Source organism: Myotis nattereri (genome assembly GCF_964212035.1).
Source record: "Myotis nattereri genome assembly, chromosome: 4".
Taxonomy (NCBI): Eukaryota; Metazoa; Chordata; class Mammalia; order Chiroptera; family Vespertilionidae; genus Myotis; species Myotis nattereri.
The window spans coordinates 102,974,760-103,002,536 of record NC_138079.1 but is presented as its reverse complement, the minus strand read 5'-3'; the positions used below and the strand labels follow the sequence as shown (position 1 = coordinate 103,002,536).

At 55.6% G+C, this 27,777-nt stretch overlaps 4 protein-coding genes and 1 pseudogene across 8 annotated transcripts in view; 2 read left to right on the top strand and 3 right to left on the bottom strand.

Annotated features, from left to right (window-relative positions):
- Nucleotides 1-400: 400 nt before the first annotated feature.
- On the bottom strand, nt 401-1,489 carry LOC308518578 (annotated as a pseudogene). Its single transcript has 2 exons — nt 1,475-1,489; nt 401-1,414 (listed from the first exon to the last, which is right to left on the bottom strand). The product of its transcript is annotated as an uncharacterized misc_RNA (transcript).
- A 5,156-nt stretch (nt 1,490-6,645) lies between these two features.
- On the top strand, nt 6,646-8,294 carry ANTKMT (adenine nucleotide translocase lysine methyltransferase; the record flags this gene model as incomplete). Of its 2 annotated transcripts, XM_081089533.1 has the most annotated exons (5): nt 6,647-6,940; nt 7,330-7,434; nt 7,516-7,656; nt 7,864-7,914; nt 8,040-8,294. In XM_081089533.1, exons 1-5 carry the CDS (start codon nt 6,779-6,781, stop codon nt 8,292-8,294), a joined length of 714 nt encoding a protein of 237 aa, XP_080945659.1. In that variant the 5' UTR covers nt 6,647-6,778. The 2 variants fall into 2 exon arrangements, with proteins under 2 accessions (XP_080945660.1, XP_080945659.1); XM_081089534.1 differs by lacking the exon at nt 7,864-7,914 and having other exon boundaries at nt 6,646-6,940.
- An 88-nt stretch (nt 8,295-8,382) lies between these two features.
- On the bottom strand, nt 8,383-14,030 carry CCDC78 (coiled-coil domain containing 78; the record flags this gene model as incomplete). Its single annotated transcript, XM_081090297.1, has 16 exons — nt 8,383-8,523; nt 8,623-8,723; nt 8,805-8,871; nt 9,516-9,559; nt 9,742-9,871; nt 9,943-10,130; nt 10,329-10,454; nt 10,559-10,637; nt 10,743-10,810; nt 10,927-10,989; nt 11,084-11,294; nt 11,412-11,548; nt 11,635-11,754; nt 12,572-12,765; nt 12,918-12,991; nt 13,984-14,030. The coding sequence occupies 16 exons, from the start codon at nt 14,028-14,030 to the stop codon at nt 8,412-8,414; spliced, it is 1,761 nt and encodes a 586-aa protein (XP_080946423.1). The 3' UTR covers nt 8,383-8,411.
- CIAO3 (cytosolic iron-sulfur assembly component 3) lies at nt 13,645-22,649 on the bottom strand. Of its 3 annotated transcripts, none has more exons than XM_081089530.1 (11): nt 22,376-22,649; nt 20,763-20,858; nt 18,887-19,030; nt 18,438-18,570; nt 17,516-17,650; nt 17,095-17,213; nt 16,759-16,888; nt 15,760-15,832; nt 15,187-15,324; nt 14,517-14,674; nt 13,645-14,394 (listed from the first exon to the last, which is right to left on the bottom strand). In XM_081089530.1, exons 1-11 carry the CDS (start codon nt 22,646-22,648, stop codon nt 14,156-14,158), a joined length of 1,638 nt encoding a protein of 545 aa, XP_080945656.1. In that variant the 5' UTR covers nt 22,649; the 3' UTR covers nt 13,645-14,155. The 3 variants fall into 3 exon arrangements, with proteins under 3 accessions (XP_080945656.1, XP_080945658.1, XP_080945657.1); XM_081089532.1 differs by lacking the exon at nt 22,376-22,649 and adding an exon at nt 22,036-22,119; XM_081089531.1 differs by lacking the exon at nt 15,187-15,324.
- The window catches only part of LOC308518576 (mesothelin-like), a gene marked incomplete at its 5' end in the record, with an annotated part of 24,159 nt that continues 18,481 nt past the window's right edge, over nt 22,100-27,777 (top strand). The window contains 2 exons of the mRNA XM_081090296.1: nt 22,100-22,654; nt 23,222-23,314. Of these exons, the coding sequence (XP_080946422.1) occupies nt 22,100-22,654; nt 23,222-23,314 (648 nt within the window). The remainder of the gene's footprint in view (nt 22,655-23,221; nt 23,315-27,777) is intronic.

Sequence of the window (27,777 nt, the reverse complement as noted above, 5' to 3'; positions counted from 1 at the left end):
ACCGCAAAGAAAATTACTTTTAAAACATTGGTAGCACAAATTAATTCCCACTTACTTTGTTCTTTCAGCATTGTCCAACATTGATCTGTGAAAAAAAGAGAGAGAGAGAGACTCATGAACATGGACAACAGTGTGGGGATTGTGCGGTGGAGGTGGGAGAGGGGGGAAGGTGGAGGCGGAATAGCGCATACAGGGGGTAAATGGTGATGGAAGAAATATAACAAAATACACGTGCGGAACAATATACAGATGATGTACTGTACAATTGTATGCCTGAAACCTACATAATTTTCTTAACCAATGTCACCTCAATAAAGTAAATACCAATAAAAAAGAAAAAGAATTAAAAAAAAAACAACACATAGTGCCAAGAAGGTGAGCAAACATGTTAAGAACAGTATGCCATATATGCCAGGTCCTTTGAAACAGCAAGGATGGACTGGCTCCCGGCAGGATTTAAAAATCTGGAAATCTGAATTTCCAATGCAAATTCTTACGGTAAGGATTACAGGGCTAGTTATTTATTTATTTTTTAACTTATGTTCATCAGTATATAAGAATGTTTTGGCAAAGTACTAGTTGTGCCATTACCAGGGTACATGGATACAACGGCGCCTTTTGGTGCCAGTCCTTTAGTAATGAAGACACCTTTTCCAGCGGAAACCAATGAGCTAGTTGCTTGGGCAACACTGAAACCCAATGTCATAAAGAATTTCTTCCGGTTTAAAGATATTTTGCTGATGATGTCTGTGTTCAAGCACGTTCACCCTTGGATGTTGAACTGACAGCGGGTCTTGGTATTTCGATTGAACGGGTTCTGGAAGCACAGTCAAGATACCCAACTGGGGATTGAAATCATTTAAGAATAGGGTCTGGAAAACATGCAGTAATGTTCCTAGGACATCTTCATTTGAGATAACTTTGTCTTTAAATTCCTCTGGAACATACCTGAGGGTCCGGGGGTTGTGATTTATGTTCACATGACCCAAGGTAGGAAGCGGTACCTGTAACTGTGCCAGCACTGCCACTGCCGCAGGCCCGAAGCAGGACGAGGGCGTGCCAGGCAGGGGTGGAGCCTAGTCAACAAGCTTTCTCTGAGTGCCTCCTGGGGCTGTAGGCACGGGATAATGCAAGAAAAGAGACAAGTGCTGTGGAAGACTTCCCCCGCTGGGAGCCTAGGGCACACCCTTCCTTTCTGGGGAGGGCAGTGACAGCCCCTAGGAGACAGGATTCTCTGAGCAGGTAGAGCTGGCCCTCCTGGCCAGGGCTCAGGTCTTCCGAGCAGGGCATATCTGTTTCTTGCCACACAGGGACTTCCAGCTGTGGGAGGGAGCCGAGAACGTACCCCTGCAACTGCTCCTTGGCTTGGCTTGCTTTTGGGGTGTTCTGATCGACAGAGCCCCCACCAGTCTCCCTGAGACAGTTGTATAGGGCCTGGCTGTGACCCAGGGATCCAGGCCTAGACATTGCCCACCCGCAGTGAGCCCATTTCCCAGTGTCAACCTTAAAAACAAAATAGCAAAAAAACCCCAAAAAACAAAAAAAACCAAAATAGCTATTTTTACCAGCCAAAAACTAGTTTATTTGGGAATGGCAGAGGAACTGCAATTTGGGGCGTGCAAACTATGGTGAATCACAGGCAAGTCTGGAGAACAAAGGCGAATGTTATTGTATAGAGAAAAAGGAAGTTGAGAGAGGTATTTATAAGCAAAAGTCCATTGGAGCAGAGCAGGAGTAGAGGGTGGTGGTGGCTTCTCATTGGCTGGGCTGTTGCTGGGTAAGGAGAAAATTTTCCTCCTGCTGGAGTGACAACGTAGGCTTCCTTGTGTGAGTCTGCAAGGTGCAGTGAACGCAGGAGAGCTCCCCCTGCAAGGTTTCCTGACTCCCGTTTTATAAGGCTTCCTTCATTCTTTCCTACGTTCTCCCCTTTGATCAAGATCCTTCTCTGAAAGCACCACTGACCAATAATCAGTTTTCTACATTAGGTAGTTTTGTCCCTCTGAGTCAGGAAGCACCTTTCCCGATTGCCATGTTCCATGTAGGAGGGAAAGTGCATAGAGATTGGAAATGGTTAACAAGGAAGGGCCTTCCCATCGAAAGTCTGTCCTATCAGTGTCAGAAGCATTGCAGAGCATCTCAAAGCAACGAGCCGGCATCATTCAGGGTTAGGGCACCATTTCCACAGAATCTTGACAGATAACAGGTACAAAGTTTGAAAATTAGCCGAAACCGGTTTGGCTCAGTGGGTAGAGCGTCGGCCTGCGGACTGAAGGGTCCCTGGTTCGATTCCGGCTGAGGGCATGTACCTGGGTTGCGGGCACATCCCCAGTGGGAGATGTGCAGGAGGCAGCTGATCGATGTTTCTCTCTCATCGATGTTTCTAACTATCTCTCTCCCTTCCTCTCTGTGAAAAATCAATAAAATATATTAAAAAAAAAAAAGAAAAGAAAATTATACAAACAGCCCTGGCCGGTGTTCTCAGTGGTTAGAGCATCACCCTGTGCACCAAAAGGTCACGGGTTTGATTTCCAGTCAGGGCACATACCCAGGTTGTGGGTTCGATCCCCAGTTGGCGTATGTTCATGAAGAACCAATTGATTGATGTTTCCCTTTCCCGCTCTCCATAGAATCAATGAAAAACACATCCTCAGGTGAGGATTTAAAAAAAAGAAAAGAAAATTATACCAAAAAAAAAAAAATGAGCAGAATATAATCCACTTTGTATAATGGTCCTAAATCAGGAGCTCAGACCTGAGGTAACCAGCTAAATAGGTCAAAGGACCATGGAGAATCAGGTGAAATTTGCTGCAACCAGTGGACTTGTTCCCTAAATTTTGAGTAACTGGCTTTCTACTTATCCAGAAGAATTTATCCATGCGCAGCAGATGGTGTGTGCTATTGCAAACTAAAACGTGGTTCTTTTCTTGTTTAAAAATCCTCATCTGAGGATATTTTTCCATTGCTTTTCAGAGAGAGTGGAAGGGGGGAGGGGAGGAAGAGAGAGAGAGAGAGAGAAATATCTATGTGAGAGAGACATCAATTGGTTGCCTCTCGAACAAGCCCCAACTGGGGGCGAGCAAACCCACACCCCAGGTATGTGCCCTTAACTGGAAATTGAACCTGAGACCCTTTGGTGTGTGTACCAGTGCTCTGGCCAGTGAGCCACACCGGCCAGGGCAAACATAGTTCTTTTCTTTTTATTAAAAAATATTTTTATTGATTTCAGAGAGCAAGGGAGAGGGATAGAGAGATAGAAACATCAATGATGAGAGAGAATCATTGATTGGCTGCCTCCTGCACACCCCCACGGGATTGAGCCCACAACCTGGGCATGTGCCCTTAGTCGGAATCGAACCTGGGACCCTTCAGTTCGCAGGCCAACGCTCTATATCCTGAGCCAAACTGGCTAGGGCCAAACATGGTCAATTTCAATGGACACAACAGACTTTTGGAATATTGAAATGTACCTCTTTTATTAGCTGTAGGTCAAAAGAGGTAGGGGCTACGTGAATCAGGCACCCTATGACTATTTCAAAGGTTGAGAGTTAATGAGTTCTAAAGGGGGTGGATCTGAGATTTAGAAGGACCAATGGCAACGCTTTCAGCCAAGGTATTTGGAGGGTTTGCACAAATTTTGCCAATTGAGTTTTGATAATACCGTTGGCTTGTTCAACTAGTCCTGAGTACAGAGGATGACAAGTGAAAATGCTATAGAACTGGCCAAATAGCACCATCTAGCCGTAATATTTGACCAGTAAAACTGGTTCTCCAGTCACTATGGAGCTCAAGAGGGGTTTCCCAGGTAGGGATGATTCCCTCTCCCCCCCGCCCCCCCCCCACCACCAATAGGATTAGGCAATGAATAGACATGTAGCTTGTCAATGTGGAAAGGCTTTGACTCAAGGGGAAAACACATATTATTACCAAGACATACTTGTATCTATGAGATGGGGTGGGGGTGGGGGGCACATACCCAGGTTGCGGGTTAGATGAATGAAGTCCATTTGCCACACCTTGAATGATCTGTTAGGCAATTTAAAATGTTTGTGGGTGGTGTGGACAGTTTCTTTTGGATTATTTTTTGGGCAGGTGGGGCAAGAAAAGTAGATGCTTTTTGTGGCCGTATTAACATTTCCACACCAGTATTAGTTCATGACGGTTATAATTTTATCAGTGACCAACAATTCAATGCGTGCACAGTAATGGGAATTTAGAATTTCTGGCTGGAGTGGATTGTTATTTGGCTCAAGCCAGAGTTCTCTCTTTTCATCAAACCAATAATTATTAGAGTTCCAGTATTGTTTTTCCTTTAATGGGGCCAATTTTAGAGCATTCCTAGTCAGTTTTTCTACATTATCATTTGGGGAGCCTCCCTTTGTACCATGACAGAGGCTTGGCTATTGGTTCCTTTGAGAGCAGCGTTGTTGGTGGAAATATATGAGTGAGGTTGTACGCTTTAGCCTCCAGGGAGTCAAGCTGGGAATGTCCAAGCGTCTTAATAGCCAAGGTGGCGGGTAGGAGTATGGCATCTAATAGTTTTTGGTCTTAAGAGCCATACTTAGTTGTATCCCCATTAGAGGTAAGGAAACCTTGTGGTCACGAACTACCCCAAAGGCATAGCAACTATTGATATAAATGTTTGGTTTTGCCTTTGGCCAGAGCACAAACTAGAGTAAGTGTGTAATTCAGTCAGCTGGGCTGAGGTAGCCAGAGGCAAAGTGCTGCCTTGATGACTTCAAAAGTAGCTATAATAGCATACCCCGTGTGGCTCAGTGGCTTGAGCATCAACCCATGCACCAAGAGGTCACTGGTTCGATTCCAGGTCAGGGTACATGCCCGGGTTGCAGTCTCCATCCCCAGTAGGGGGTGTGTAGGAGGCAGTCGATGGATGTTTCTATCTCTCCATTCCTCTTCCTTTCTCTAAAATCAATAAAAACATATTTTTTAAAAATAGCATACCCAGTGCTCGCTTCGGCAGCACATAGACCAAAACTGGAACGAAGCAGAGATTAGCCCCTGCACAAGGATGGCATGCAAATTCGTGAAAAAAAAATCATAAAAAATAGGATGCCCAGTCCAATATTTACCACTTATATAAGAACAATCAGCTTGAGCCAGTTGTTTGGAGTATCTGGTACACTGAAAGGTCATGGGTTCAATTCCCAGGCAGGGCACATCGCTAGGTTGTGGGTTCCAGTCCCCAGTTGGGGTGTGTATAAGGGGCAACCAATCTATGTTTCTGTCTCACATCCATGTTTCTCTTTCCTTTCCTCTCTCTCTAAAAGCAATGAACATACCCTCAGGTGAGGATTGAAAAGAAAAAAGAAAAAATTATTTAAATAAGAATAAGGAACTTCCTGTAAATTATGGGGAGTCAAAAGGTGACCTGTCAGCATCAAGCAGCCCTGAGGGGTTTTGTCAGTGAAGACAGGATGGTAGCCAGGTCAATTTCATAGGTGAGACAACTGGTAGGAAAGTTTTTGTGTGTGTGTGAAGCCCAAATTTATTTCTATTTAAAAATGCTCAAGAGACTTTAAAAAGGCCCAAAGGCCCCAAAGCCCAAAGGCGTCCAGTTTTAATTTCAGATCATCCTGACTTGGTGTCCTTCCATTTCTCCTTTTGTGAGGCATCGATTTGATCCTTGTTAATGAGACACCTTGGCAATTCTAGTTGGATCATGGCGACATCTTGTGACTCCCAGTATCTGTCATAATGGCCATCAGGTTATGAACGATGAAAAACGTAAGACCAGAAATAATCACGAGACGTCTGCAGATATTACTTGAATATCCTTTCTGATTATTCTTTGCAACCAGGCACAGTGATCAATTTGAGTAGGGGAGATCATGATGAGTGTCACCTGCAAAGACTGGTATTAAATGCAGAAAGAAACCAGCAAACACCTTTCCAGATGAAACAGCCTGGCAGGAAAGTATCAAGTGTGATGAGAATGCAGGACTTCAACTGCTTGGGTACAAGATGACCGGGTGGCGGGAGGGAATCCCGTGACGATTTCTTCAGTGTATTTAACGAAAAGGACAGTTGCTCTGAGGCAAGAGGAGTTACCCTTGTGCCACCCGGTCTAGCTGTTGGCTGTGGAGTCCCATGTGGTGATGGCGAGCTCCATGCTTTAGGGCAGCAATTTTCAACCTTTTTCACTCATGACACAAATTAATTACTAAAGTTCTGGGACACACCAAAAAGTATATTTTTTTGACGATCTGACAAAAAAGAGGTATAATTTTGATTCATTCACAACAGACGGCTTATTGTTGGGTTGGTTTGTCATTTTTTAAAATGCATTTTTATTGATTTCAGAGAGAGGAAGGGAGAGGGAGAGATAGAAATATCAATGATGGGAGAGAATCATTGATCTGCTGCCTCCTGCACACCCCACCCTCCCTCGGGGATGGAGCCCGCAACCTGGGCATGTGCCCTGACTGGGAATCAAAGCTCCACTCTCAACAACAGGCTGGGCTGGTTTGCATTTTTAAAATCTGACAGTTAAGGGAAAAGAGGTCAAGGTCCCTGACTACATAGGTACTGCATGTTTCCAAAATTCCTGCGGCACACCAGTTGAAAACCGCTGCTTTAGGGTGAGCGCCAGGGAGGGACTCTGGGCCCTGGCAGAGCAGAACGCTAAGGGACAAGTCGCGTGTCCCGTCGGCCCCTTCCGGCGTCGCAACGGCCTCCGCCCCGCCACTTCCGGCTCGGTCTCGGGCCGGTGCGATGGTCTCAGACCTGCGAAGGACACCTCTGAGCAGCGTGTTCCGCAGCCATGGAGCAGGACGACCCGGCCGAGGCGCTGACGGAGCTGCGCGAGCGCAAGCCCAGCCGCTTGGAGCTGCTGCAGGTGGCGGCGGGCTCGGGCCTGGCCGCCTACGCCGTGTGGGCGCTGCTCCTGCAGCCGGGCTTCCGCCGGGTGCCTCTGCGGCTGCAGGTGAGGGGCGAGGCCTACGAGGGACGCGGCTCTGGCCGATGGGCAGGGTCATGGCTGGGGCGGGGCCTACGAGGGATGCGGCTCTGGCCGATGGGCGGGGCCTACGAGGGACGCGGCTCCTGCCGGTGAGCGGGGCCAGGGCTGGGGGCGGGGCCTGCATTGAGGCGCTGAGTCTGGTTGTGGTGAGCGGAGTGGGTGCTGCCTAGGGGCCAGCCCGGCTGTGGGTTGGGACCTGTGTCAGGTAGGGCAGGGCAGCTCATGCGAAGAAAGGAGCCCAGGAGGCAGGCTCCGCCCGCCACCGGTATGATTCCGATTAGGGGACCAGGCGTGTGAAGAGCCCGAGTGGCTGATCGACTCCAGCCCTCTCAGCCACATGTCTCCTTGCCCAGGTGCCCTATGTTGGGGCGAGTGTGCGGCAGGTGGAGCACGTGTTGTCGCTGCTGCGAGGCCGTTCTGGAAAGCTGGTGGACCTGGGCTCTGGCGATGGCAGGATTGTAAGCCGTGGGGGGCGGGGCGGGGGCCACGCTCCCTGCTCTCTCCCAACCTGCGGGTTCTGACGCTGTTGGTGCGCACAGGTGCTGGCTGCCCACAGATGCGGTCTCCGCCCCGCTGTGGGCTATGAGCTGAACCCGTGGCTGGTGGGGCTGGCAAGGCTGCATGCCTGGAGGGCAGGCTGTGCCGGCAGTGTCTGCTACCACCGCGAGGATCTCTGGAAGGTAACCTGGGGAGTCTTGGACTCCTTCAGACCCCACACCTGATCTCCACGCTTCAGTTCCGGCGTGGCTACCTTGCTGACAGCCCCAGGTGTCCCTGCCTCCTGGGCAAGCTGGGGCTTGCACTCAGAAGCTGAGGTAACCCCATGCCCATTAGACCGCTTCCAGGGCTGGAATTCCATTCGTTACTGGGGTGACCTCTTCCCACAGGTGAGCCTGAGGGACTGCCACAACGTGTGTGTGTTCCTGGCCCCCAGCGTGGTAGGTGTAGGGATTGGTAGCCCCAGGGAAGGCCCAGGCCACCAGTGTATGTGCTGGGCCTGGAGGAGCTGGGAGGGGGCACTTGTGTTCTGCCCTGCCCACCCCACTCCTGCTCTCTCCCACAGCTCCCACTGCTGGAGGGAAAGCTACAGGCAGAACTACCAGAGGGGGCCCGCGTGGTGTCGGGACGCTTCCCCCTCCCCACCTGGCAGCCTGTGGCTGTGGTGGGTGAGGGCCTGGACCGTGTCTGGGCCTATGACGTCCACGGTGGTGGGCCAGGTGGGCAGGCTGCCCCAGCACCCAGGTCTGCCTTGGTCCCTAGGGCCCCTGACCCTCAGGCTGCTGACCATTGCATCGTGGACACAATAAAGACTCAGTAGGCTCCACCTGACTCTTGTTGTGTGGAGGGTTGGGTTCAGTGGCTTCCCAAGCTGGGGCTTTGGGGAGGGTTCCCTGCTGGCCGGGAAGAGGTGTGCTCTGAGTTTATCTGATACTGGTTAGCGGCTGCGGGTCCTTGGGCGCTGAGGCTTGGTTGGAGGTACGGCCTTCACTTTCTGTGGGTCTCCTGGACCCACCAGCTTCCTCAGCCTCAGGATCTCCTGCTTGTACCTGCTCAGAGGGACCAGCCTTAGTAATCTGCCAGGCCGTGGACAAGCCCTGCCTCTAGTGTTTGAGATCCACACCCATCCCACTTTTCCGAAAGCTCACCTGCCTAAGTGCTGGTCCACATACTCCTGAAGCTCAGAAAGTTGTGCCTCAGCCATCGTGGCTCTGACTAGCAGCTCTGCCCGCTCACGTTCCAGCTTTGCCTGACATTGGAGGGGCATAAGGCATGAACCAGAACAGAGTATGAGGACGGAATCCCTGGCCACACCTTGCCCCCTCACTACCTGGGTGCTATGATAGAAGTCCCGGAGTTTCTGGTGGATCTGGGCCCAGGATTCAGCTTCCAGGCTCCTGTGAGAGAAGAAGGGGGGGTGGACATGAGGGCAGGTGTTGGCCCAGGAGCTGACCAGTGGCACTGCTCAAGTCGGGGCACCTAAATACTTGAGGTGCCTGCTGGGGGCAAGTTCAGGACAGCAAGGACCCACCCTGCCACTATGGGAGCCATCTGTGCATGGGGGCAGGGCAGCCCAGGTCAAGAGGGCCCCAGGCCAGCTTGGGAAGCGGCCCCAGTGTCTGTAAGGGTGCTAGGGGGCCTCCCCCTGTGCTGGGGGTTTGTGTCCCAAAACCGTGTGAGGTGGGCCTGCGTTACCCCTGCTCATTGCACTGTTGGAAGCATGGCGCCCAGAGGCAAGGCTGTGAAGGGCACCAGGTACCCTGCTCCTGCCCTGTCCCTTGGCTCAACTGAAACACCTTTCCCTGGGCTCTCCCTCACCCGCCCTTGAGGACAGCCCTTCTCCCGTCAGAGCCCCCTTCACCCGGGGACTTGGCTTTTCTGTAATTATTAGTGTCTCCCATACAGACAGACAGACCTGAGGGAGGGCACAGACCCACCACTTTCACTGCTGCCACCAGAACCCCACCCAGCAGTTAAGACTTGTTAGAATAAGTGAGTACCCCCTTGCAGGTCCCCCCGACACCCACACCAGGGCACTCACTGTGGCTCTGATGTGCTCCCCTGGGAGGCTTCGTCAGGTCTCTTCTGTGGGAAAAAGAGCAGTGCGCTGAGCCCTCTGTGATAAGCTGGTGATAGGGATTCTCAGCTGAACAAGGCGGCTGCTCAGAGGCACTGGGGCGGGGGCTCTGCTGAGCCTGGGATGGGCCGCAGGGTGAGTTCTGGGCTCGGTGCCCCAAGGCCAGTGTGGGGCCGCAGTGATGGGTCACCTGGACTTGGAGCTTCTGGAGCTGTGTGACCAGGCGCAGAGGCAGTGGCTCCAGGTTTGAGGTGACTTCATCAGAGGTGGCCTTGGGTTTCCCAGGTGCTCCTTTGGGGTCCGCCAGCACCTGCTGTACACTAAACCAGCTGGGGGTCATGTAGAGCCACCCCACCCCAGATGCCCATCTCAGGGGAAGGGAAGGGCCTACCTGTGGGCACCTAACAGTTCCTCATGTCTTTGGCTCAGGTCTGCCAGGCGCTTACGGTAGACTCGAGCAGCTCGGGCCAGCTGTTGCTCACGGCTGTGGTGTGCTGCTCGGATGTCCTCCAGAGTGGTCTCCAGGAGTGTCCGGAGGGCTACACCTGTAGGTGCCTGGCCTGTGCCATCTGCGTATTCCTGGGGGAGATGGGGTGGGGCCTGAGCTTGGTAGGGCCCACACCCTTCCCCACAGCTCCTGTGTGGAGCAGGTTCTGCAGTGCAGTAGGCGAGGCCCAGAGGGTCCCTGAAACAGTTCAGCAAACCCAGGCCAGGCTTGGGCTCCCCAGGACCCGGGGGCCTCTCACCCACAACAGTGCCACCCTGCCCAGTGCTCACCACCAGGGCTCGGGAGTAGCGCTGCAGCCGGATGGTGTACTCCTCATTCATCTTCTTGAGTTGCAACTGCAACCTGGCATTCTCAGCCTCAGCCTGGCGGAGCTGGCCCTGGCAGGTGGACAACACCTGGGGACGGAGGCAGCCTTGAACCTATGCTCCTTGAGGTGGTCCTCTACTAAGCTTATAGGACCCCGTCCCCCAGATCTCAAATGGGTATAACTGGGCCTCACCACAGCTTGTGCAGCCAGTCGCTGCCCGGCTGTCCTGGCCTCCTCGTGGGCTCCCTGCAGCTGCTGGCCCAGGGCTGCCCTGCAGACATGGGTGTGAGGCTCAGTGAGGCCCAGGATAGGGGACTCTCTCTGCCCCTTTAGAGCGGCTGCTGCGTGCCCTGTGCCAGGTAAGGCAGCCACTCACACGCGCATCTCCAGTGCTTGCTGGCGGGCCCCGTGCTGCTCCAGCATCCACTTCATTTCTCCCTGTAGCTGTGGGGTGCATAGAGCTGGTTGGATGAGACCCCAAGCTCTGGCTCCCCTGCACTGCCCCACCCCAACCCTGGGCTGGGAGAAACGTGGGCAGGCGCCGGGCAAGATGACTGCACACTCATGCCATTTCCCAGCTTCTGCAGTTCGTTCTCAGACGCCTGGAAGTCCTTGGGCTGTGCCTGTGCAGGAGAGTGGGTCCCAGCCTCACTGCACCCCTGCTGCACCCCTTACTTGGCTCCCACCCAGTCAGGCCCTCCATGTGCTCATGGTGACCTGAAGAATGCGATGGTTGCAGTGTTCCTGACCCCTGGCCTTTTGCTCAAGCTCCTGTGCAAATGCCTGGAGGTGCCCTGGATCAGTCTTTGCTGGGGCTGCATGATCTCCATGCAGCTCCAGCTCCAGCACCCGGTTCTCCAGCCGCAGGACCTGTGGGGTGACCAGGGTGAGCAGGTGCGCCTGCCTGCTGGGCCAGATGAACACCCATCTGGGCACACGTGGACACAGCGCGTGCGGGACATGCAGGGGTCAGATACTCTGAGAACCCTGTCACCCGTCGCGAGGGGCACACTGCAACCCCCCATAGCACTGGCCCTAGGTACGCATCCCGCCGAGGACTTGGGCTGGCACCTGTGGGCACACCTCAGCGCCCACCTCACTCTTCAGCTCAAAGATTTCAGTCTCGTGCTGCTCCCGCAGACAATGGGTTGTGATCTGCAAGTCGACCAGCTCCTTGGAGATCTGTGGGTGGCCGGGGTGAGAGGTGGTACCTGTGGGATCCTGTGGGCACCCCCCTCCTGCTAGCTCCTCAGGGCCCCTATACTCACTTGCAGCCGTTGCTCCTCACTCAGCTCTAGATCTGAGGGAAGCTCTGTCTTAAGACCGGTGACCCAGGCTGGGGCGTCCCTAGGGACTCCTGGCAGCGAATCCTCAGTCAGTGGTAGAACCTGGGGAGGAACCGACACCCATCCCACAGGTGGGTCTCAGGCCGAGGCTGTGGCCCCCACACACCCACATCTACCCCCACATACCCAGCCTAGCTGATGGGAAAGCCAGGCCCATGCCAAGGATCAGACCCAGGACATGTTCCTGAGGGGTCAGGGAGGACCCCAACCCCAAGGTAGAAGCAGCAGCATCCTGGGAGGACTCACATTCTTAATGGCCTGAGATGGGGCCCCTGGCCTGGGGCCTGCGGCTGCCGCTCGCTCCATAGGCAAAAGGAACTCTGGCTGCCCCGAGCCCAGTGCAGCTTCGTTTACTGGCCTGCTGTTGGACACTAGGGCTTGTGTTGCTAAGGTCTCTGTTGGTCCACAGAGTCTCCTGCCTCCCCGCCCCCTCTTCTCCCACGAAAGGGCACACAGAGCAGTTCAGTGGTTGGGGAGGTGGGGGGAACTCGGCTCCTTCATATATTGCATACCATTTTTTTCTGGCTTTCGTTGCTTTAGCTGGGAAATGCGGACCAGCACCCCAGCATTTTCCGGGGCGCGGATGGAACCAGGAGTGCTTGAAAGCGCCCAGTCTGGGCAGGTGTGAGGCAGCGCGCACGAAAAGGAGCTGCCACTGCTGTAGGAGATGCCCTGCCCTGCCTTGTGGTTCGCACACCCATTAGGAGCCTTCTTTGTTCCTCCCAGTGATGCTGGGCGCTGGGAGGGCGGAGGGCAGAACAAACTGCACAGGCCCCGCACTCCCCAGCCTGAGGGAAGCGGGCGCAGATGTCCTGATTAGGGGCAGGAAGGCCGGGAAGGCTCTGTCCAGCGCACGCGCCTTCCAGTGCAGGTTTGGGGCTGCGCCGCACGCAGGGGCCGGGCCGGGCGGGTCGGGGGGCCGTTGGTGGCGGCCAGGCTGAGCACCGCGCTCCGTCCAGGTCCCGTAAGCAGCGCCCGAAAGCCGCCTCTGTCGGGTGCCCTTCAGCCCGTCCGCACAGCCGGCGCGAGTAGGTGGGCCGCCGGGGAAAGGCGCTGTGGGACACAGGCAGGCTCCCGTGGGGGGAGGCCAGGAGGGCGGGGTCTGTTGGAGGAGGCGTGGCCTACAGACTGCGACTTGGGTGGGGCAGAGCCTGGGTGAAGGCGTGGCTCAAGGGGGCGCGGCAGGCAGCGAGCGGTGGTCTGGCCAGGAGCTGGTGTCCGCAGCAGCCGGTCAGCTTGAACCTGGAGCGAGGGGTTCCACCGGGCCATCAGGTAGCCCCTGGAGCAGGGAGCGGGGGGGGGGGGGGGGGTGGTGGTGGTGGTGTGTGTGTGTGTGTGTGTGTGTGTGTGTGTATAGCTGACCCCTCTCACGCACAGCCCTCCCTCGGGTCCAGAGAGGGAAGCCCCACTGTGAGGGAGGGTGGGCACTCTGGTGCTTCCTGGTGGTGGACATGTGGGCCCCTCTCTGGGGTGCACTTGAGCCCTGAGATCTGAATGTTTGGGAAACAGTCTAGCAGCGTGTACAGGGCTTTTGAACTTTAAGTCTGAAAAGCTTTTTTTTCAATGTTGGCAGAAGCTCTTGGAAGCTGCTTTCAGAGGGAAGTCCTTCAGTGCAGTGGGGACGGGCCTGCAGGCAGAGCCCTGTGTGCTCTCCCCGCTTCCCCTGCCCTGTAAGGGGGTCCAGCAGTGGAGAACATAGGTTCCCAGGCCCTGGAGGCCACAGCTTCCTTAAAATAGACACCAGGTCCAGGGGGAGCGGGCACCGCTTCCCCAGCACGGGGTGCCATGGGCGGGGTGCTGCTTTCCTGCCGGTGTACTTTGCTGCCAAGTGCAGTAGGTTCCCCATGCTGGGCTGTAAGCTTAACCTGGGCAGGCCTGACCCATCCCTACCGGGGCTTCAGGAGTAACTCTAGAAATGGAAAGGAACCCCACTTTTAAAAATATATATATTTTTATTGATTTCAGAGAGGAAGGGAGAGGGGGAGAGAAACATCAATGATGAGAATCACTGATTTGCTGCCTCCTGCACACCCCTTACTGGGGATCGATACTGCAACCTGGGCATGTGCCCTGACCGGAATCAAACCATGATCACCTGGTTCATAGGTCAATGCTCAACAGCTGAGGCACATGGGCCAGGTGGAACCCCACTTTTACTCTGCCTTAAGCTCCTCATGGGACTGGCTGAAACCTTCAGACACTTGGCTCACCACAACCAGCAAGAGCAAGGGCACTGCCCGTAGACATGGGCCTGTGGAGAGGTGCCAGTACCCTATGGACACTGTGGCCTGCACTGGGGAGTCCAGGCTGGAAGTCATCTTTACTGGCTGTGGGTCCTGAGTCCCATCTCTATGTAGGTTCTAGTACATCCTCGCAGCTCACCCACCATTTTGGGGGCAAGCCCTGGGTCCTGAGGTCCTGGCACTGGCTATGGTGAGCCCTCCTACCACCTGATGCTGAGTCCAGAGCTGGCCTTCTCCACTGCATGGTAGCTCGTGTGCAACAGGCAGCTAGCACGCTCTGAGTCCTTGCCGTGCAGCCAGTGCTCGTACAGCTCCTGGACCCCAGGCACATCCTCTGGTGCCTCCGTCCTGACCATGCTGTACAGCCTCTCCACATGCTGGAGGAGCTCCTTGCCGGGCATCTCGGGGGCCTTGAGCTGGCCTCCGCCGTTCAAGCAACCTGTGGCCGAACAGAATGGGCGAGGGTGAGGGCATGGCCATGGGGAGGGTGCTGGCACACCAGGAGTAAAGAGCCCCACAAGGGGCCCCTGCACCACCTGTGAGTGGGCCTGCTGAGAATACCTGAGGGGCAGGCCATGACCTCCACATAATGATATGGGCAGCGCCCTCGCTTGAGCTTCTGCACCAGGTTCTGGATGTTACGAAAGCCGTAGGCCGCAGCGAAGTGCAGCAGGACTCGGCCCTCACTCTCCAGCGTCACCTCCTGGAAATCCTTGTTCCTGGGGAGCAGAGACCACCACGCTCATCCTCACCCACAGGCATCATGTCAACCTTACCAGCTCCCAGTGAAGGACAGTGACGGAGAGGGAGGGCAGAAAGCTTAATTCCACGAGTCAGCAGGGGCCCACCCCAGATCGGTTTCCCGATCTGTAGAATGGGAACCCCGCTTCCCAAGGATGGCCATGTGGTGAAGTGAGGTCAGACACAAAGCCCTACCCTCCTTCTGAGATGGGATGTCCCAGCAGGACATCCTGTGCCGGGTCTGCCACCCTGCCACCACTAGCCTCTCGGGTCTCTGGACTGCCATGGGGTGGGCCGGGGACCCCGACCTTTACAATAGGAAGATCAAGGCCTGGAGAGTTCTGGCCACTCAGGGGAGCCGGAGAAGAGGACCAGCTCCTGTCCAGTGACTCAGGATCTGCGCCAAACCCAGCTCACTGTCTTCCGCCAAGCCCACCTCAGTAAGGGACCCAGGGCCGAGGCTGCCCCCACCTTAGCCCTTCCCACTGACCTCAGGGGTTTGTAGGTGACCTCATCTACGTGGATTCCAAAGAGCTCTTGGGCTGCATGCCGGAACACGTGCTCCAGGTAGCCCCCAGAGCCCCCACCTCGATGGCTGGTGGGCTCCTGAACAGACACGCTGCTGAGCCTAGGGAGGAGAGTAAGGCCTCAGGTGGCAGCAGGGCTGCTATCTGCTGCGGCTTCCAGGTGACCTGTCTCTCATGGTGGAGGGAGTTTGCTTTCTAAGTGGGAATGAGTCACAGACCCCTGGGGGCTTTGTTGGTGTGTCAGGAGGTGGGGGAAGACTGGCCCCCTCCACTGAGTCACCTCGATCTGGTGAGCTCAGACCTGTATCAAGTTGGTGTCATTTCTGATGACAACCGCCTCTGTGGACACCAAGACAGACCACAGGGCGGGCATGGAACCAACCAGAAGGAAGCTATGGTGGGAAGAGGTGGGGAGGGGGACACTGCCCATTACCACATGCTTCGGCTGCTGGCCAGGACCTGCGACCCCCAATGTCAACAGTGCCCCGACACCGAATGTCTGTTCATCTCTTCCACTATGACAGGTAGTGACTTACACACTGTCCAGGGGGGCTGGCTCCAGTTCTGATAGTGAGACCCCTTCTTCTTCCAGCAACTTGAAAACTTCTCCTGCAATGGAACCACAGCACAGACGCTCATCAGCTGGGATTTCAGTAAAAACAGAGAATGTCAAGAACACCCACATGCTCTGCACCCCTAGCAACCTGTAACTTGTCACCTGAGGCCTGGATGTCCACCCACTGGCTTGTGGGGAGAGGACAAACCTGGGCACAGCAGTGAAGACTCCACTTCTGAAGACCCTCAGGAGGGCCCTGGGACTGCACCCCCTCACAGTGACTGGGTGGGGCTCAGAATGCCCCAATCCCAGGTACTCCACAGTAGGGTGCCATCTGGGCATGTGCTTATGCATGGAGACCTTCCCGTTTGAGTTCTCCAGCATTTATTATTTTTCTTTCTTTTTTTAAATTTTTAAAAATATTTGGAGACACTGTGAGGCTGCTCAGCTCAGAAATGGGATAATCAATGTGAGCCAGAAGGCTGACAAAACTCTCCACCCATCTCCTTGTACAGACTATCATCCATATATATATATAACTTTTATTTCAGAGAGGAAGGAAGAGGGAGAGAGAGATAGAAACATCAATGATGAGAATCACCAATCAACTGCCTCCTACACGGCCAACACAGGGGATCGAGCCTGCAATCCGGGCATGTGCCCTGACCAGGAATCGAACTGTTACCTCCAAGGTTCATAGGTTGATGCTCAAGTGCTGGGTCACGCTGACTGGGCTGTACAGACTATTTTAGAGCAGACACTGGTGGTGCTGGGAGACCAGTCTGCTTCAGGTCCCTGAGACAAGACAGCTGTAAACACCAACCAGGCTCTTGAAGGAGGGCCCCTGCCTCATGCTAGGCCCTGAGGTGCTCTGCACACGGGACGACAGCTCTAGCCAGAGCCTGGGGGCAGCCCTAGGCAATGCCAGACTGTGCCCTGGACCTGGAGGTGCAGGGGCTCATGGCGGCAGGACCCACACCTGTCGTGATGACACAATCCACATCTCGCGTCTGGTGTTCCTGGCTAAAAAAGTCAGGTCTGGACGCTTCCAGCTTCTTGTCATAGCAGGGCATCACTGTCACGTGGTGGATCTTGTCTGGAGTCACATGCTGTACGGAGAGAAATGGAACCTGGAGTCACTGCCTGACCCCAGCAGCAAAGAGGTCCTCTTAGGGTGAAACAGGGTGACCCCACAGGCACGGCCTGAAACAGCCGGGAGTGACCACAAGTCTGTGAATGGGTCCCTGGACACTGCAGGTCTTAGCTCATCTTTCAAGACAATGACACCAAATCACTCATCGCTGGATGTCCGTACCTGCTGCTGGGCGAAGAAGTCCTTGACCAGGGAGCCCATGACCTGCTGTGGGGACTTGGCAGTGCTGATGTAGGGGATGATGGCGCTCCCATGGGTCTTCTCGGCATAGCAGATCCAGCCTGAGGCCAATTTGGAACAAATGGGGGTGGCTCATAACTCACCTCTCACTGTGGGCTGTGACATGACATTCTGGGGGTGGACCTACTTGTACAAGGAGTCCCATCCCATTAAAGAACATCCCACTCTATTTCTAGCAGCCACGTGATTACTGTCTTGGGGGAACTGAAGTGACTACACGTGACTTTCAGAGCAGAGCAGCTCCTGCCAAAGAGGCCGTTCTGGGCTGACAGAACCCCCTCGCCCCCCCTCCAGCATTCCCACTACCCATATCCAGCTGATCTGGTCAGCAGTGTGAGCACACCTGGGCAGGCAGAAGCCAGCATGGGCAAGGCCTGCTTGGAGCTGGCCTGTTCTCGGAATCGCCGCACAAACTCTCGCTGGCTCTCCAGGAGACTGAAGTTCCTCGAGAAGGCGGTATCAAACACGTAGTGCGCCCCTGCAAGGTGAGCACCCATGAGGGATGGCAAAGTGTGAGGTGCTGTTGACCATGCCCCCAGAAGCGGGGGTCTGCCTCCCAGTGGCCACAGGAAGCACACAGTTACAGTGTCTGTCACAGGACGTGCTGTGTTGTGCTGTGGACGGACGGCCTGTGCTGCTGTCTGGGAAGCTTGCGTTTGACAAATGGCCTCCTTCATCTGCACTTGGCATCACCTAGGCCAGTGGCCGGCAAACTGCGGCTCACGAGCCACATGCGGCTCTTTGGCCCCTTGAGTGTGGCTCTTCCACAAAATACCACGTGCGGGCGCGCACATACAGTGCGATTGAAATTCATGGCCCATGCGCAGAAGTCAGTATTTTGTGGAAGAGCCACACTCAAGGGGCCAAAGAGCCGCATGTGGCTCGTGAGCCGCAGTTTTCTGACCACTGGCCTAGGACATCAGTCTGCACCAGGCTCACCCCAACCTCCTCCCTGCTCCTGGCATATAAAGAGGTCAGCCATTCGATCTGAGCCAGACCCAGAACGGGCCTGGGAAATATGCCTTGATAATGATATTCAGAAACAATAAGAGTGGGTGAATCTCAGATCTGGCAGAGTGCAGTCAGGATTCAGATGGCTTCCTCTTAAATGGCACTGCTTCCAACCATCAAGCAAAAACTTCAAGTTAAAGTCAAACTTATAATAGTTTCTGATACGTGTAAGTTCAGTGATTTGGAGGCGTGAAGAGCCCCCTCTCCATGCCTGTGTTCCAAACTGTAGCACTCACACAAGGTTCCTCACCTACCTAGTTTTTTAAAGAATGCAGTTAACTTCTTGGCGGTGTCTGTAGGATTCAACTGAAATCTTGCAGCCAGCGATGCACTGGACTGAGGTGAGACTGAAATGACAACCAGCTTCTGCTGACCAGGAGCTGCTGTCTGCAAAGCGAAGGACACACCATTCACGTTGGAGTTTTACACTGATTCCCAGTGTACTGAGCTGGCAAGAGGGCCCAGCTCATCGGGGCATGCCGTTTTTATGTACAGAGAACCCAAATTCAGGGCCTGACACTTCACTGTCAAAATACTGACAAGGGATTCTTTGAGATCCCATGGAGTAGACTTAAAAAGGTGGGGTCACTGGAGACGCAGGACAAACAGTACCAGGAGAGGAGCTGTCCTTGACAGCATGAATGAAGGATGCTGGGGCTGATGTTGGGTTACAGCAGAGTCTCAAAGACTGTTCAACACTTACCTTATTGGCATCTAGAATCTTGCGCAGCTCCTCATGGCTCTGCTGAGTGATGAGCACGGTCTCTGCTGAGGTGACACAGCCACTGCATGCCAGACAGTCGTCCAGTGAGATTTTGGCCTTTTCCAGCTTCCGTGTCCCTCCGTCCTGGAAGCACAAGAACCCGGTAATGAGGAAAGAGAGCTCTGAGGATAGCGGGACCTCCTGGAAACCTTGATTCTCTTGCTCACACCACTGACAACCAACATGACAGTTAGCTGGCTTTATGTGCCACTGAAGTTTTAAAAGTTAATTATTACAGGAGTACTTATACTCATTTTACATTTAAATAGCACCATCGAATTCTGACTGGTACAAACGCAGGTGGAGGCTGGCGACTCTCCACAGAGTCCCGGAGGGGTTGCTGGTCCCCAGGCTGCATTCATGAGACCATGAGGACAGGAAAATGCCAAAGGCCAGGCTCTGAAAGAGGGAGAGAACGGCCAGGGAAAGGAGAAAGGAAGAAGGAAAGAGGGCAGAGGGAGGAGATGGTGGGGCCTGTGCAGTGGCTATATCTGCCCCGTGCCAGCACCTGGAGTTGAGAAAGACACAATGGACAGCAACAAATCAGACTCTGCCAAGCAGAGAACTGGTATTTGAGTCCAGTATCCAGGCTGAAACTCAGGGACTGTTCTTAGATGCAGATTATCCCAGCTGCGCCCCTTCACTCCTTTTGCAAAAGCAGGCACGGTCTGAACCAAGGCCAGGTGAGCCACAGAGGCCGAGACTGGAACTTTCAGCTAAGTTCACTAGGCCTGCGCTTTGCACAAAGCCACAATTTGAGCTCAATACGTACTTTTAGAGTCAGATCAGCCTAAAGGCCCGGGATGCAATGCAGTACCAGGCAGGAGGCTGATGAGCTTCCCACCTTCCCTCCACATCAAGCACTGCTGTTCTGGACAGCAGGACACACCGGCACCCCCACTTCAATGAGGTCCCCTCATTCATGGGACCCCTCCTGAGGTGTCTTTTCCCTAAAAAGAACCCAGTCCCCTGTGCTGCAACAGGTGGGCGCCCTGAGGTGTTCACCCGCCTGCACCAAGTTAATAGCCTGCTTTTTCCCTGTAAAGGCTTGATCCACTGTCCACCCCCACCAGGAGTTACCTTGGGGCTCCTCCCCCTGCTCGGAAGGGGTTCCTGGGCCCAGTACACCTGGTGCCTATAGTCCACGGGATGGCACAGAGTTCAAATGGCAGATAGGCGGGGTGGAAATTTTGTTGTTGTTAATCCTCACCTGAGGATATTTTTTCCATTGATTTTTTAAGACAGTGTAGAAGGGAGGGAGGCAGAGAGAAACATTGATGTGAGAGACACATCAATTGGTTGCCTCTCTCACGTGCCCAGACCCAGGCAGGGGATGGAACTTGCAACCCAGGTACATCATGTGCCCTTCACCCGGAATGGAACCCGGGACCCTCTGTGCATCGGCTGTCACTCTAACCACTGAGCACACTGGCTAGAGCAGTGGGGTGACTTTTAACACCATTAGATCAGGATTTTGTCATTGTTAATTATACAGGAAGTAGGTATTCACTAAGAACAAGGGGTCTAAATAGGAAAATCTTATGCAATTAGAACTCAGAGACAGAGACAGACAGAGGGGAAGATGGCAACTACCATCCCTGCAAAAAGAACCCCCGCTGCAGAACAAATCAAGCTCCATATTCAGCTTCTCCGTCCCCGGCCCCTCCCATTCATTCCTGTTCTCTCAGGCTCCCTGACAGTCAGTGAATCTGAGCTGGAAAAAAGGACTGGCAGGAGTGGGAGGTCTCCTGGCCACTGCGCTTGTGGCTGGACGGAATGGTGAAACTGGTTTCAGGTCACCTGGGCTGGAACTTACCTGACTCACTTGGACGTAAGTCCCGTCATCTTCAATGTGGATCTTGGCCACGCCACGTCCCAGCTTCTTCTCTACCTTCATGGGCTTGATGCAGTCCTACACCAGGGAGAGACCCCAAACCAGGCCTGAGTGCAAGGAGGCTCCTAAGGAAGAGGGGTGGGCTCTCCCACCGGGCACAGGCTCTCGTGCCTGCGGGCACCGAGGGGCACTCTGCAGGTCACAGTCCACGTAAGGCTGGTGCTAACCGGGCCTGCATGCTAACCTGTCAGCACACACTGCCGACTCTGACCTTTACTCTTCTCAGTGTGACCCGAGGCATGGCCGCCCCCCCCCCCGGCCCCCCCCAGAGCCAGCGGCCAGTGTTACACTGGCTGCTGAGAGGAAGCGTAGGAAGTGGCAGGAGTGCTCTGTCTGCACTCACCTCCCTGCCCAGTGCCCGAGGAAAAAGCTCATTTCTCTCCCCACCTTCCCATCTGCCACCTTATCACTAGGAGAGCCTCGCTGGCCACGGCCTTCCCAAACATGACCAGCCCCAGGAAGACCGGGCAGGAGGCCTGTCCCGGCTCACCCCTGCCTAGGGGTGCTCCCCTCCTCCTCCTGGGACTCGGGCCTGCACCGCTGCTGGCAATGGAAGGGCAGGCACACCAGAGAGGGACAGCGCCCCTTCCCAAGCTAGTTGCCGGTCTCCTTTAGGGGCAAGCTCTCTCCTCCGGGAGCGGGGGCAACGCCAGGGACCACACACCCTGACAGCCACTGGGCAGCCACGGGAGGGGGGCGACTCCAGCGGACCAGCTCCCCTGCTCGGGCGACGGGGGTGGGACGCCTCCCCTGTTTGCAGAGAAGCTGGGCAGGGTCTTCCCCACCCAATCCTGAGCCCGGCACCCTCCGGCTTCCGTACCCCCGGCCGTGAAGCCCCAGGCGCAGCTTCTATGCCCCGGCCCTCCCAGCCCTGTTCTCAGGCGCCCTGACAGGCAGTGAATGCGAACCGTGAAGAAGGACGGGAGGATGGAGGGGCTGGCAGACCCCGCACTCCCCCAACCCGGTCGCCCCGAGGGCACCGCGGTAACTGGCTCCTGCTTGTCTCTCTGGGCTGCGCGGGCGGCGAGCCCCGGCCCCCAAACCCGCGGACTCGCCCTGGGGCGGAGTAACCCGGTGGGGACCGCCCTCCCTGGCGTCGGACCCCGGGGGCACGTGCCGGGGTGCCGAGGCCATTTCCCAGGGGGCGACACAGACGGGAGCCAGGCCCCTCCGCCCGCCCGCCCGGCCGGCCCACCTGAGACGGCCCTATGAAGTCATCCAAGTCCGTCAGCTGCAGCGCCCCGCTGAAGAGCGACGCCATGGCGGCCGTACTGCCGTCCGGCGCGGCGCGCGGGCGTCCCCAAACGGCGCGAAACGGCGCGGAGGTTCCGCCACGCTGCCGGAAAGCAGCTCGCGCGGCGCGTGCGCGCCTGGCCCGGCGCCGGGACGTCCCGCCTGGAGGGCGCGCGCCCCCTGCTGGCGGACCCGGTGCCCGGGAGGAGCCCAGTTCTCGCCGGCACCTTCCCCGCCCACCCGGCACGGGCGGAGGGCCCGCGTGGGCACGAAGGACATCTCCCTCCCTCCCCGGGGCTCACCTGCCCGCGGGTGTGCGGCCCGGGGCCCCCGCCCGGGAGCTCGCGGAGGCCGCCGCCTTGCTTCCCTCGGTCAAGCCTCGCCGGCAGCGCGACAACTCGGAGGCGCCTGCGCACAGGGCGCCAGTTCCCGAAGCAAAGCAAAGGGACGGCGACGGGAGCGGTCCCCCCTCTCCGCTGCTCGGCGCAGGGCCTTGGGTCTGGGCGGCCCCGGAGCTCCGGGGAGGCCTCCGCACCCTCTCCTGCTATTTGGAGACCGGCCTGGGAAGACTCCATTTGCCTGTAAGATTTTAAAACCCGAAACAGGACTGCTGCTGTCGGACCCAATTCTTAAACCACTTATTAAACGTGCCAAGTACAGTTATACATTTAAAATATATATATATATATATATATATATATATATATATATATATATATATTTGATTTTTTACAGAGAGGAAGGGAGAGCGATAGAGAGTCAGAAACATCCACGAGAGAGAAACATCGATCAGCTGCCTCCTGCACGCCCCCTACTGGGGATGTGCCCGCAACCAAGGCACATGCCCTTGACCGGAATCGAACCTGGGACCCTTCAGTCCACAGGCCGACGCTCTATCCACCGAGCCAAACCAGTTAGGGCCAGTTATACATTTAATTGTCACGTTTTGTTAGGGCTTTGCAGAAAACTCCAGTGGTCGAGCCCGTCCCCGGGCCCGAGCTGGCTCAGCCCCAGAGTGTTGGTGGTAATCCTGACTTCCTGGGGGGCCCGCCCGGGCTGGGCGCCTGCGCTTCTTGGGGTTCTTGCCCTGATGTGAACCACTACCTGGTAACTCCTGCCCCTGCCTGTGGGTTTACTTCACGATCCAGGGAGCCGAGACCACCTACTGGTGCGACCTCTTCAAGCCCGGCAGCCACTCCTTTTGGCCCCCAGGAGAGGACATTTGCCAGCAGCTGCCCCAGGTAGGCTTCCCAGCAACACCTGTCCCCCTGTCCTGGCTGTACCTGAGCAAGGTCGTAGGCGTGATGCCTGGAACCGGAACGATCCCACTAGTTATTATAACCGGTGGAGCACAAAATAAACTTAGTTTCACCGAAATGCCCCAGAGTAGGTTTGCAAAAAACTTGTGACGGTAACGAGTGCTGTTGGGGATGGGGGCAGGGCCAGGATCCGTTACCCTGGCCTGATGGAAAGGATTTACAGTGGAGGGGGCTTGGGCTTTGACTGTGGGGCAAAGGATGGTCTCCATTTGGGGATGGGGGTTATAGTTCCCCCAACGCTGGAGGGGAGGAGTTTGACATGTAGATAGGCAAGATAGATCTCAATTTTTATGGGCAAATTTTATAATATGTGATCTGATGTCTCAGTAAACCTATTTAAAAAATGAGGGGGCCAGTCCTGGTTGGGTGGCTCAGTTGGTTGAGATTGTGGGTTTTATACCCAGTCTGGGCGCATATGGGAGGCAACTGATCAATGTTTCTCTCTCACATTGATGTTTCTCTCCTTGTCTCTCTCCCGTCCTCTTCCTCCAAGAACCAATAAAAATGTATCTTTGGGGACTAGCTGGTTTGGCTCAGTGGATAGAAGGTCTGCCTATGGAGTGAAGGGCCCCAGGTTTGATTCCAATTGCATGCTTGATCCCCAGTAGGGGGCGTGCAGGAGGCAGCCGATCAATGATGCTCTCTCATGATTGGTGTTTTTATCTCTCCCTCTCCCTTCTTCTCTGAAATTAATAAAAACATATTTAAAACACACACACACACACAAACTTATCTTTGGGTGAGGATTTTAAAAAACGAGGGGGCTAGAGGCTGCCGTTCAACTTGGCTGCCCCAAGGGAGTCCCAAGAGGCCAGGCAGTAAGTACATTTTGGTCTGTCCAGGCTCGAACCGTTGGTCCAGCCATCCCTGTAGGAGTGCCTATGTGACTGGGTCCCCAAGCTCTAGAGCCAACATTATGCCTCGCCTCTTGTGTGCCTGCTCGCACATTTTGCAAATTGTTTCATCATCATCATTAGCGAGTATTTACCGTGCGTTTCCCATGTGCAATACCAGAGTTTGCACGCGTTGGGTGGGGGTCCGTACTCAAGGGCCAGCTGAGGACCCATGGAGGGCCACGGCTCCTGTGGCCAGGTCGGCCGGCTGGCCCTGCAGCTGCTGTGACTGTGTGGGCACCCATTTCCCTGAGCAGGAACAGGTACAGAGTCCGGCCTCTCCTCCGATGTGCCCACAGGTTTGCCCAGAGTCAACCAGCTGCCATGGAGTGGGCGCAAGTGTGCTTTCCACCAAGCCTATAGAGCTGCCTAACCCCTCCTGTGGGTTGGAGTCAGTTTCACCCTCCAGGGGATTGTCCCTGTGTTGTGTCCTGGAGCTGCTGTAACAAAGGACCACAAACTGGGGTGGAGGGTGGGTGTTAAAACAACAGAAATTTTCTCCGTTCTGGAGGCCAGCAGTCTGAAATCATGGTGTGGGCAGAGCTGTGCCCCCTCCAAAGGCTGGGGAAGGATCCTTCTCCATGTCCGGAGTCTGGAGGCTCCAGATGGTCCTAGGCTTGGGGCAGTGTCGCTCTTGTTTCTGCCTTCGCGGTCATACAACTCCTGTGTGTCGTCTCTTACAAGGACAATTGGATTTAGGGACCACCTTCATCCAGAGACCTCATCTAGAGATTCTTAACTTAATTACATCCACACAAACTTTTTTCCAAATAACTCCCATTCATAGAGTCTGGCTGGACATACTTGAGGGCACCATTCAGCCCACCACAGCCACATGTCTAGGTTTTTATGGGATCCTCAGGGGCTAGAGGACAGCTACATAATGGGATACATCTCACCAGGTTGCAGCTCACCTCCCAGCTGGGCTGGGCTGGCCCTCAAGGGGCTGGTGGGATGGAGGGGACACAGTCCGGGCCATGCCCTCCTGTCTGTGCTGCAGAGCCAGGGCTGGGCTAGCAGATGCCTTTCTGGGGCAGCTAGCCGGTGTAAAATGCCCCAGGGTGGGGACAAGTAAAAGCTATTTTGTATTTTCCAAAACAAATGATTCCTAAACATGGGATTTCAAAACGCTTATTGCATCCTCCAATGTTACTGTGTTGTGGGTCTAAGACCCCAAAGAAACTGGACGGAAGTGGGGTTTGCTCCTCCCCTGCTCTGCATGGCTGAACTGTAGGAGGAGGACTGTGCATCCAGGGGGAGGCCCACGGGACCCACCAAGAGGCTCCCCCCCATCAGGCACAGCTGGGACCACGGGGGAGGGGGCTTCCCTCTGCTGCCCCCAGCACTTTGGGATCAGCTACTGAGAACTGCCTGTATTAAGTTTGGGGGCCCAGACACAGCCAGGTGAGAGGAGTGGGGAGGGGGCTGGATCCATGAGCTCCTGCCTGTGTGGACACAGTCAGGTGAAACCCTCTGAGTACAGGGCTGGCCTCCTACCCACCCTAGTGGCTCTCACCTTTCAGAACCCACCCCCGCATTTTTTTTTTGTAAAGCAGGGGCTAGTTTGTTAGTGTGGGGGGCCAGCTGGGGGTCCCCTACAACAAGGGACCTTTACTCTCAGGTCTTCTGGACGATTTGGCCCTGAGCCTGAGCTACCATTGTCCTCTGCCCTCTCTCCTCCACCACTTGCCCCGGTTTTATAAGCAAGATTTGCATCCCAGACACAGTGTTTTATTTGGGGAATTACTGAGGGCAATGAGCACATCATTAGCACCGTAATCAACACCGGACACCTTCCCTCCGGGGCTGCCACATCTTGTCAACAGGTGTGATCCGGCAACAGCCCTGGGAGGCCTGGCATGGAGCACAATTAGCAGCTAATGAGGAGGCTCGCACCGGGCCAGGAGTTGGGAGAGGAGGAAGGTCAGAGAGAGCTCCGTGGCCCTTCAGAGGTCCTCCCTCAGCTCCTACCCAGGCAGGGCTCCAGGGAGCAGCAGGAAGAGCAGGTCATGGAGCCGGCCTCACGGTGCATTGGGCATGTTCAAGATCTTGGGCAGAGCAGGTGCCCTGCACCACTGTTCACAGGCATGCGAGGTTGGCCCTGCCCGGCCCCTCGAGGCCTAAGCAGGGGACGCAGAGACTCCAGCTCTGTGGGGTCAGTGGACCAAGCAGGACCAGCGGGCAGCCTGAGAGCAGAAGCCTCCCTCTTTGTCTAACCATGTGATGGAGGATCTCTGTCCATGAGCCACCTGGTCTGCTTTCTCGGGAGAGCGGGCGCTAAGCTGGTCGGGGCTGAGCCCCCGTCACCAATCAGCAGGCTGTGCAGGGCGACGCTCTCCAGGGGACTTGCTCAACCTGCCCGTCTGGGGTGAGTGGCAGCAGGTTAACTGTTCGGGGGCGTTTCCCCAGCCCATGGTGGTAGAGCACCAGGGCCATGGCTGCCCTATCACACATCAAGGCTGGGCTCGCCAGTGGTCCCTGAGGTGCCTCTGCACTCACACTTTGCACTCAGCCCTCAGGTCAACAAGGGGCCATTTGGGCACCTGAGGGAACATGTGTCTTGTGACAGAATCGTGGGGTGGTTGAGTGGGGCAGGGGGTCCCCATGGGAGCCCCCAGCTCCAGGGCCCCCACCCAGGTCCAGGAACCGGGGTGCCACTCGGTTACTGGAAGCCTGGCTGGTTGTCTCTGTGTGATGTTTTTACTGGTTGTGAAGGGCATGCCTGGCCTGCTGTCAGTGAGAGGGTCACCCTGGAAATCATGCATTTAGGCCCCAGCAACCTAGCCTCGGGAGCTCCTAGCTCTCCCCAGGGGACCCCCCCCCCCACACCGGCTTTCTTCTCTTTACACGACAGTCTCCTTAGGGCTGCCCCCCAACTCACCCAGTGCAGCCGCAGCAGCGGGGAGTAGGCTAGGGGCTCCTGTACCCTGCGGAAGAGAAGGCCTTTCTCGTGCTGGGGCTCTGGGACTCCAGAGGGAGCCAACTGCCTTGGTGTGGGCAGGGGCAGGAAGCCACTCTGTGTGCCCGGGGTGGTGTCCTCCCACCGCTCCTGCCCCAAATTGGCTGAGGTCCTGGCTCTCTCTCCATCTCCGGTCTCCGTTTCCATGGTAGGTGTGGAGCTGGCGGCCTGGGGCCACCTCCTGTCCTGGGCAGCCCTCACACAGCTCCTGGGTCAGCCCCTGCACCCCAGTCCTGACCTTCCCGGGACCTAGGTGCCACAGGAGGTGGTCAAGGCAGTGAGGTGGTGTGTTTGTGAGTGTGCAGGGCATGCATTGTCTCAGAGGTGGCAGCATGCCAGGAGCCAGAGGACACTGGGGAAGCAAAGTCACCCTCTGATGACCACCAGGCCAGCCCTGGCGAGGCCTGGTCATGCCTTCTCTAAGCTAAGTAGGGTTATCATGGGCATCAAGGGGGCGTAAGAAGGATCAGCCCCATGGGGTTGGCAGTGCCAGGCGGGGTACAGGCCAAGCCTGGGGGGCAGGGTGGGAGGAG

What these genes read in the sequence shown, in the direction of transcription:
- CIAO3 (XM_081089530.1), bottom strand. Translation starts at nt 22,648, where the DNA reads ATGGAGTCTTCCCAGGCCGGTCTCCAAATAGCAGGAGAGGGTGCGGAG. An exon ending in GCTGGCTTCTGCCTGCCCAG is followed by an intron (nt 17,214 to 17,515) that starts GTGTGCTCACAC and finishes AATTGGCCTCAG; the next exon opens with GCTGGATCTGCTATGCCGAG. An exon ending in ACTTCTTCGCCCAGCAGCAG is followed by an intron (nt 16,889 to 17,094) that starts GTACGGACATCC and finishes CTCTCCGTACAG; the next exon opens with CATGTGACTCCAGACAAGAT.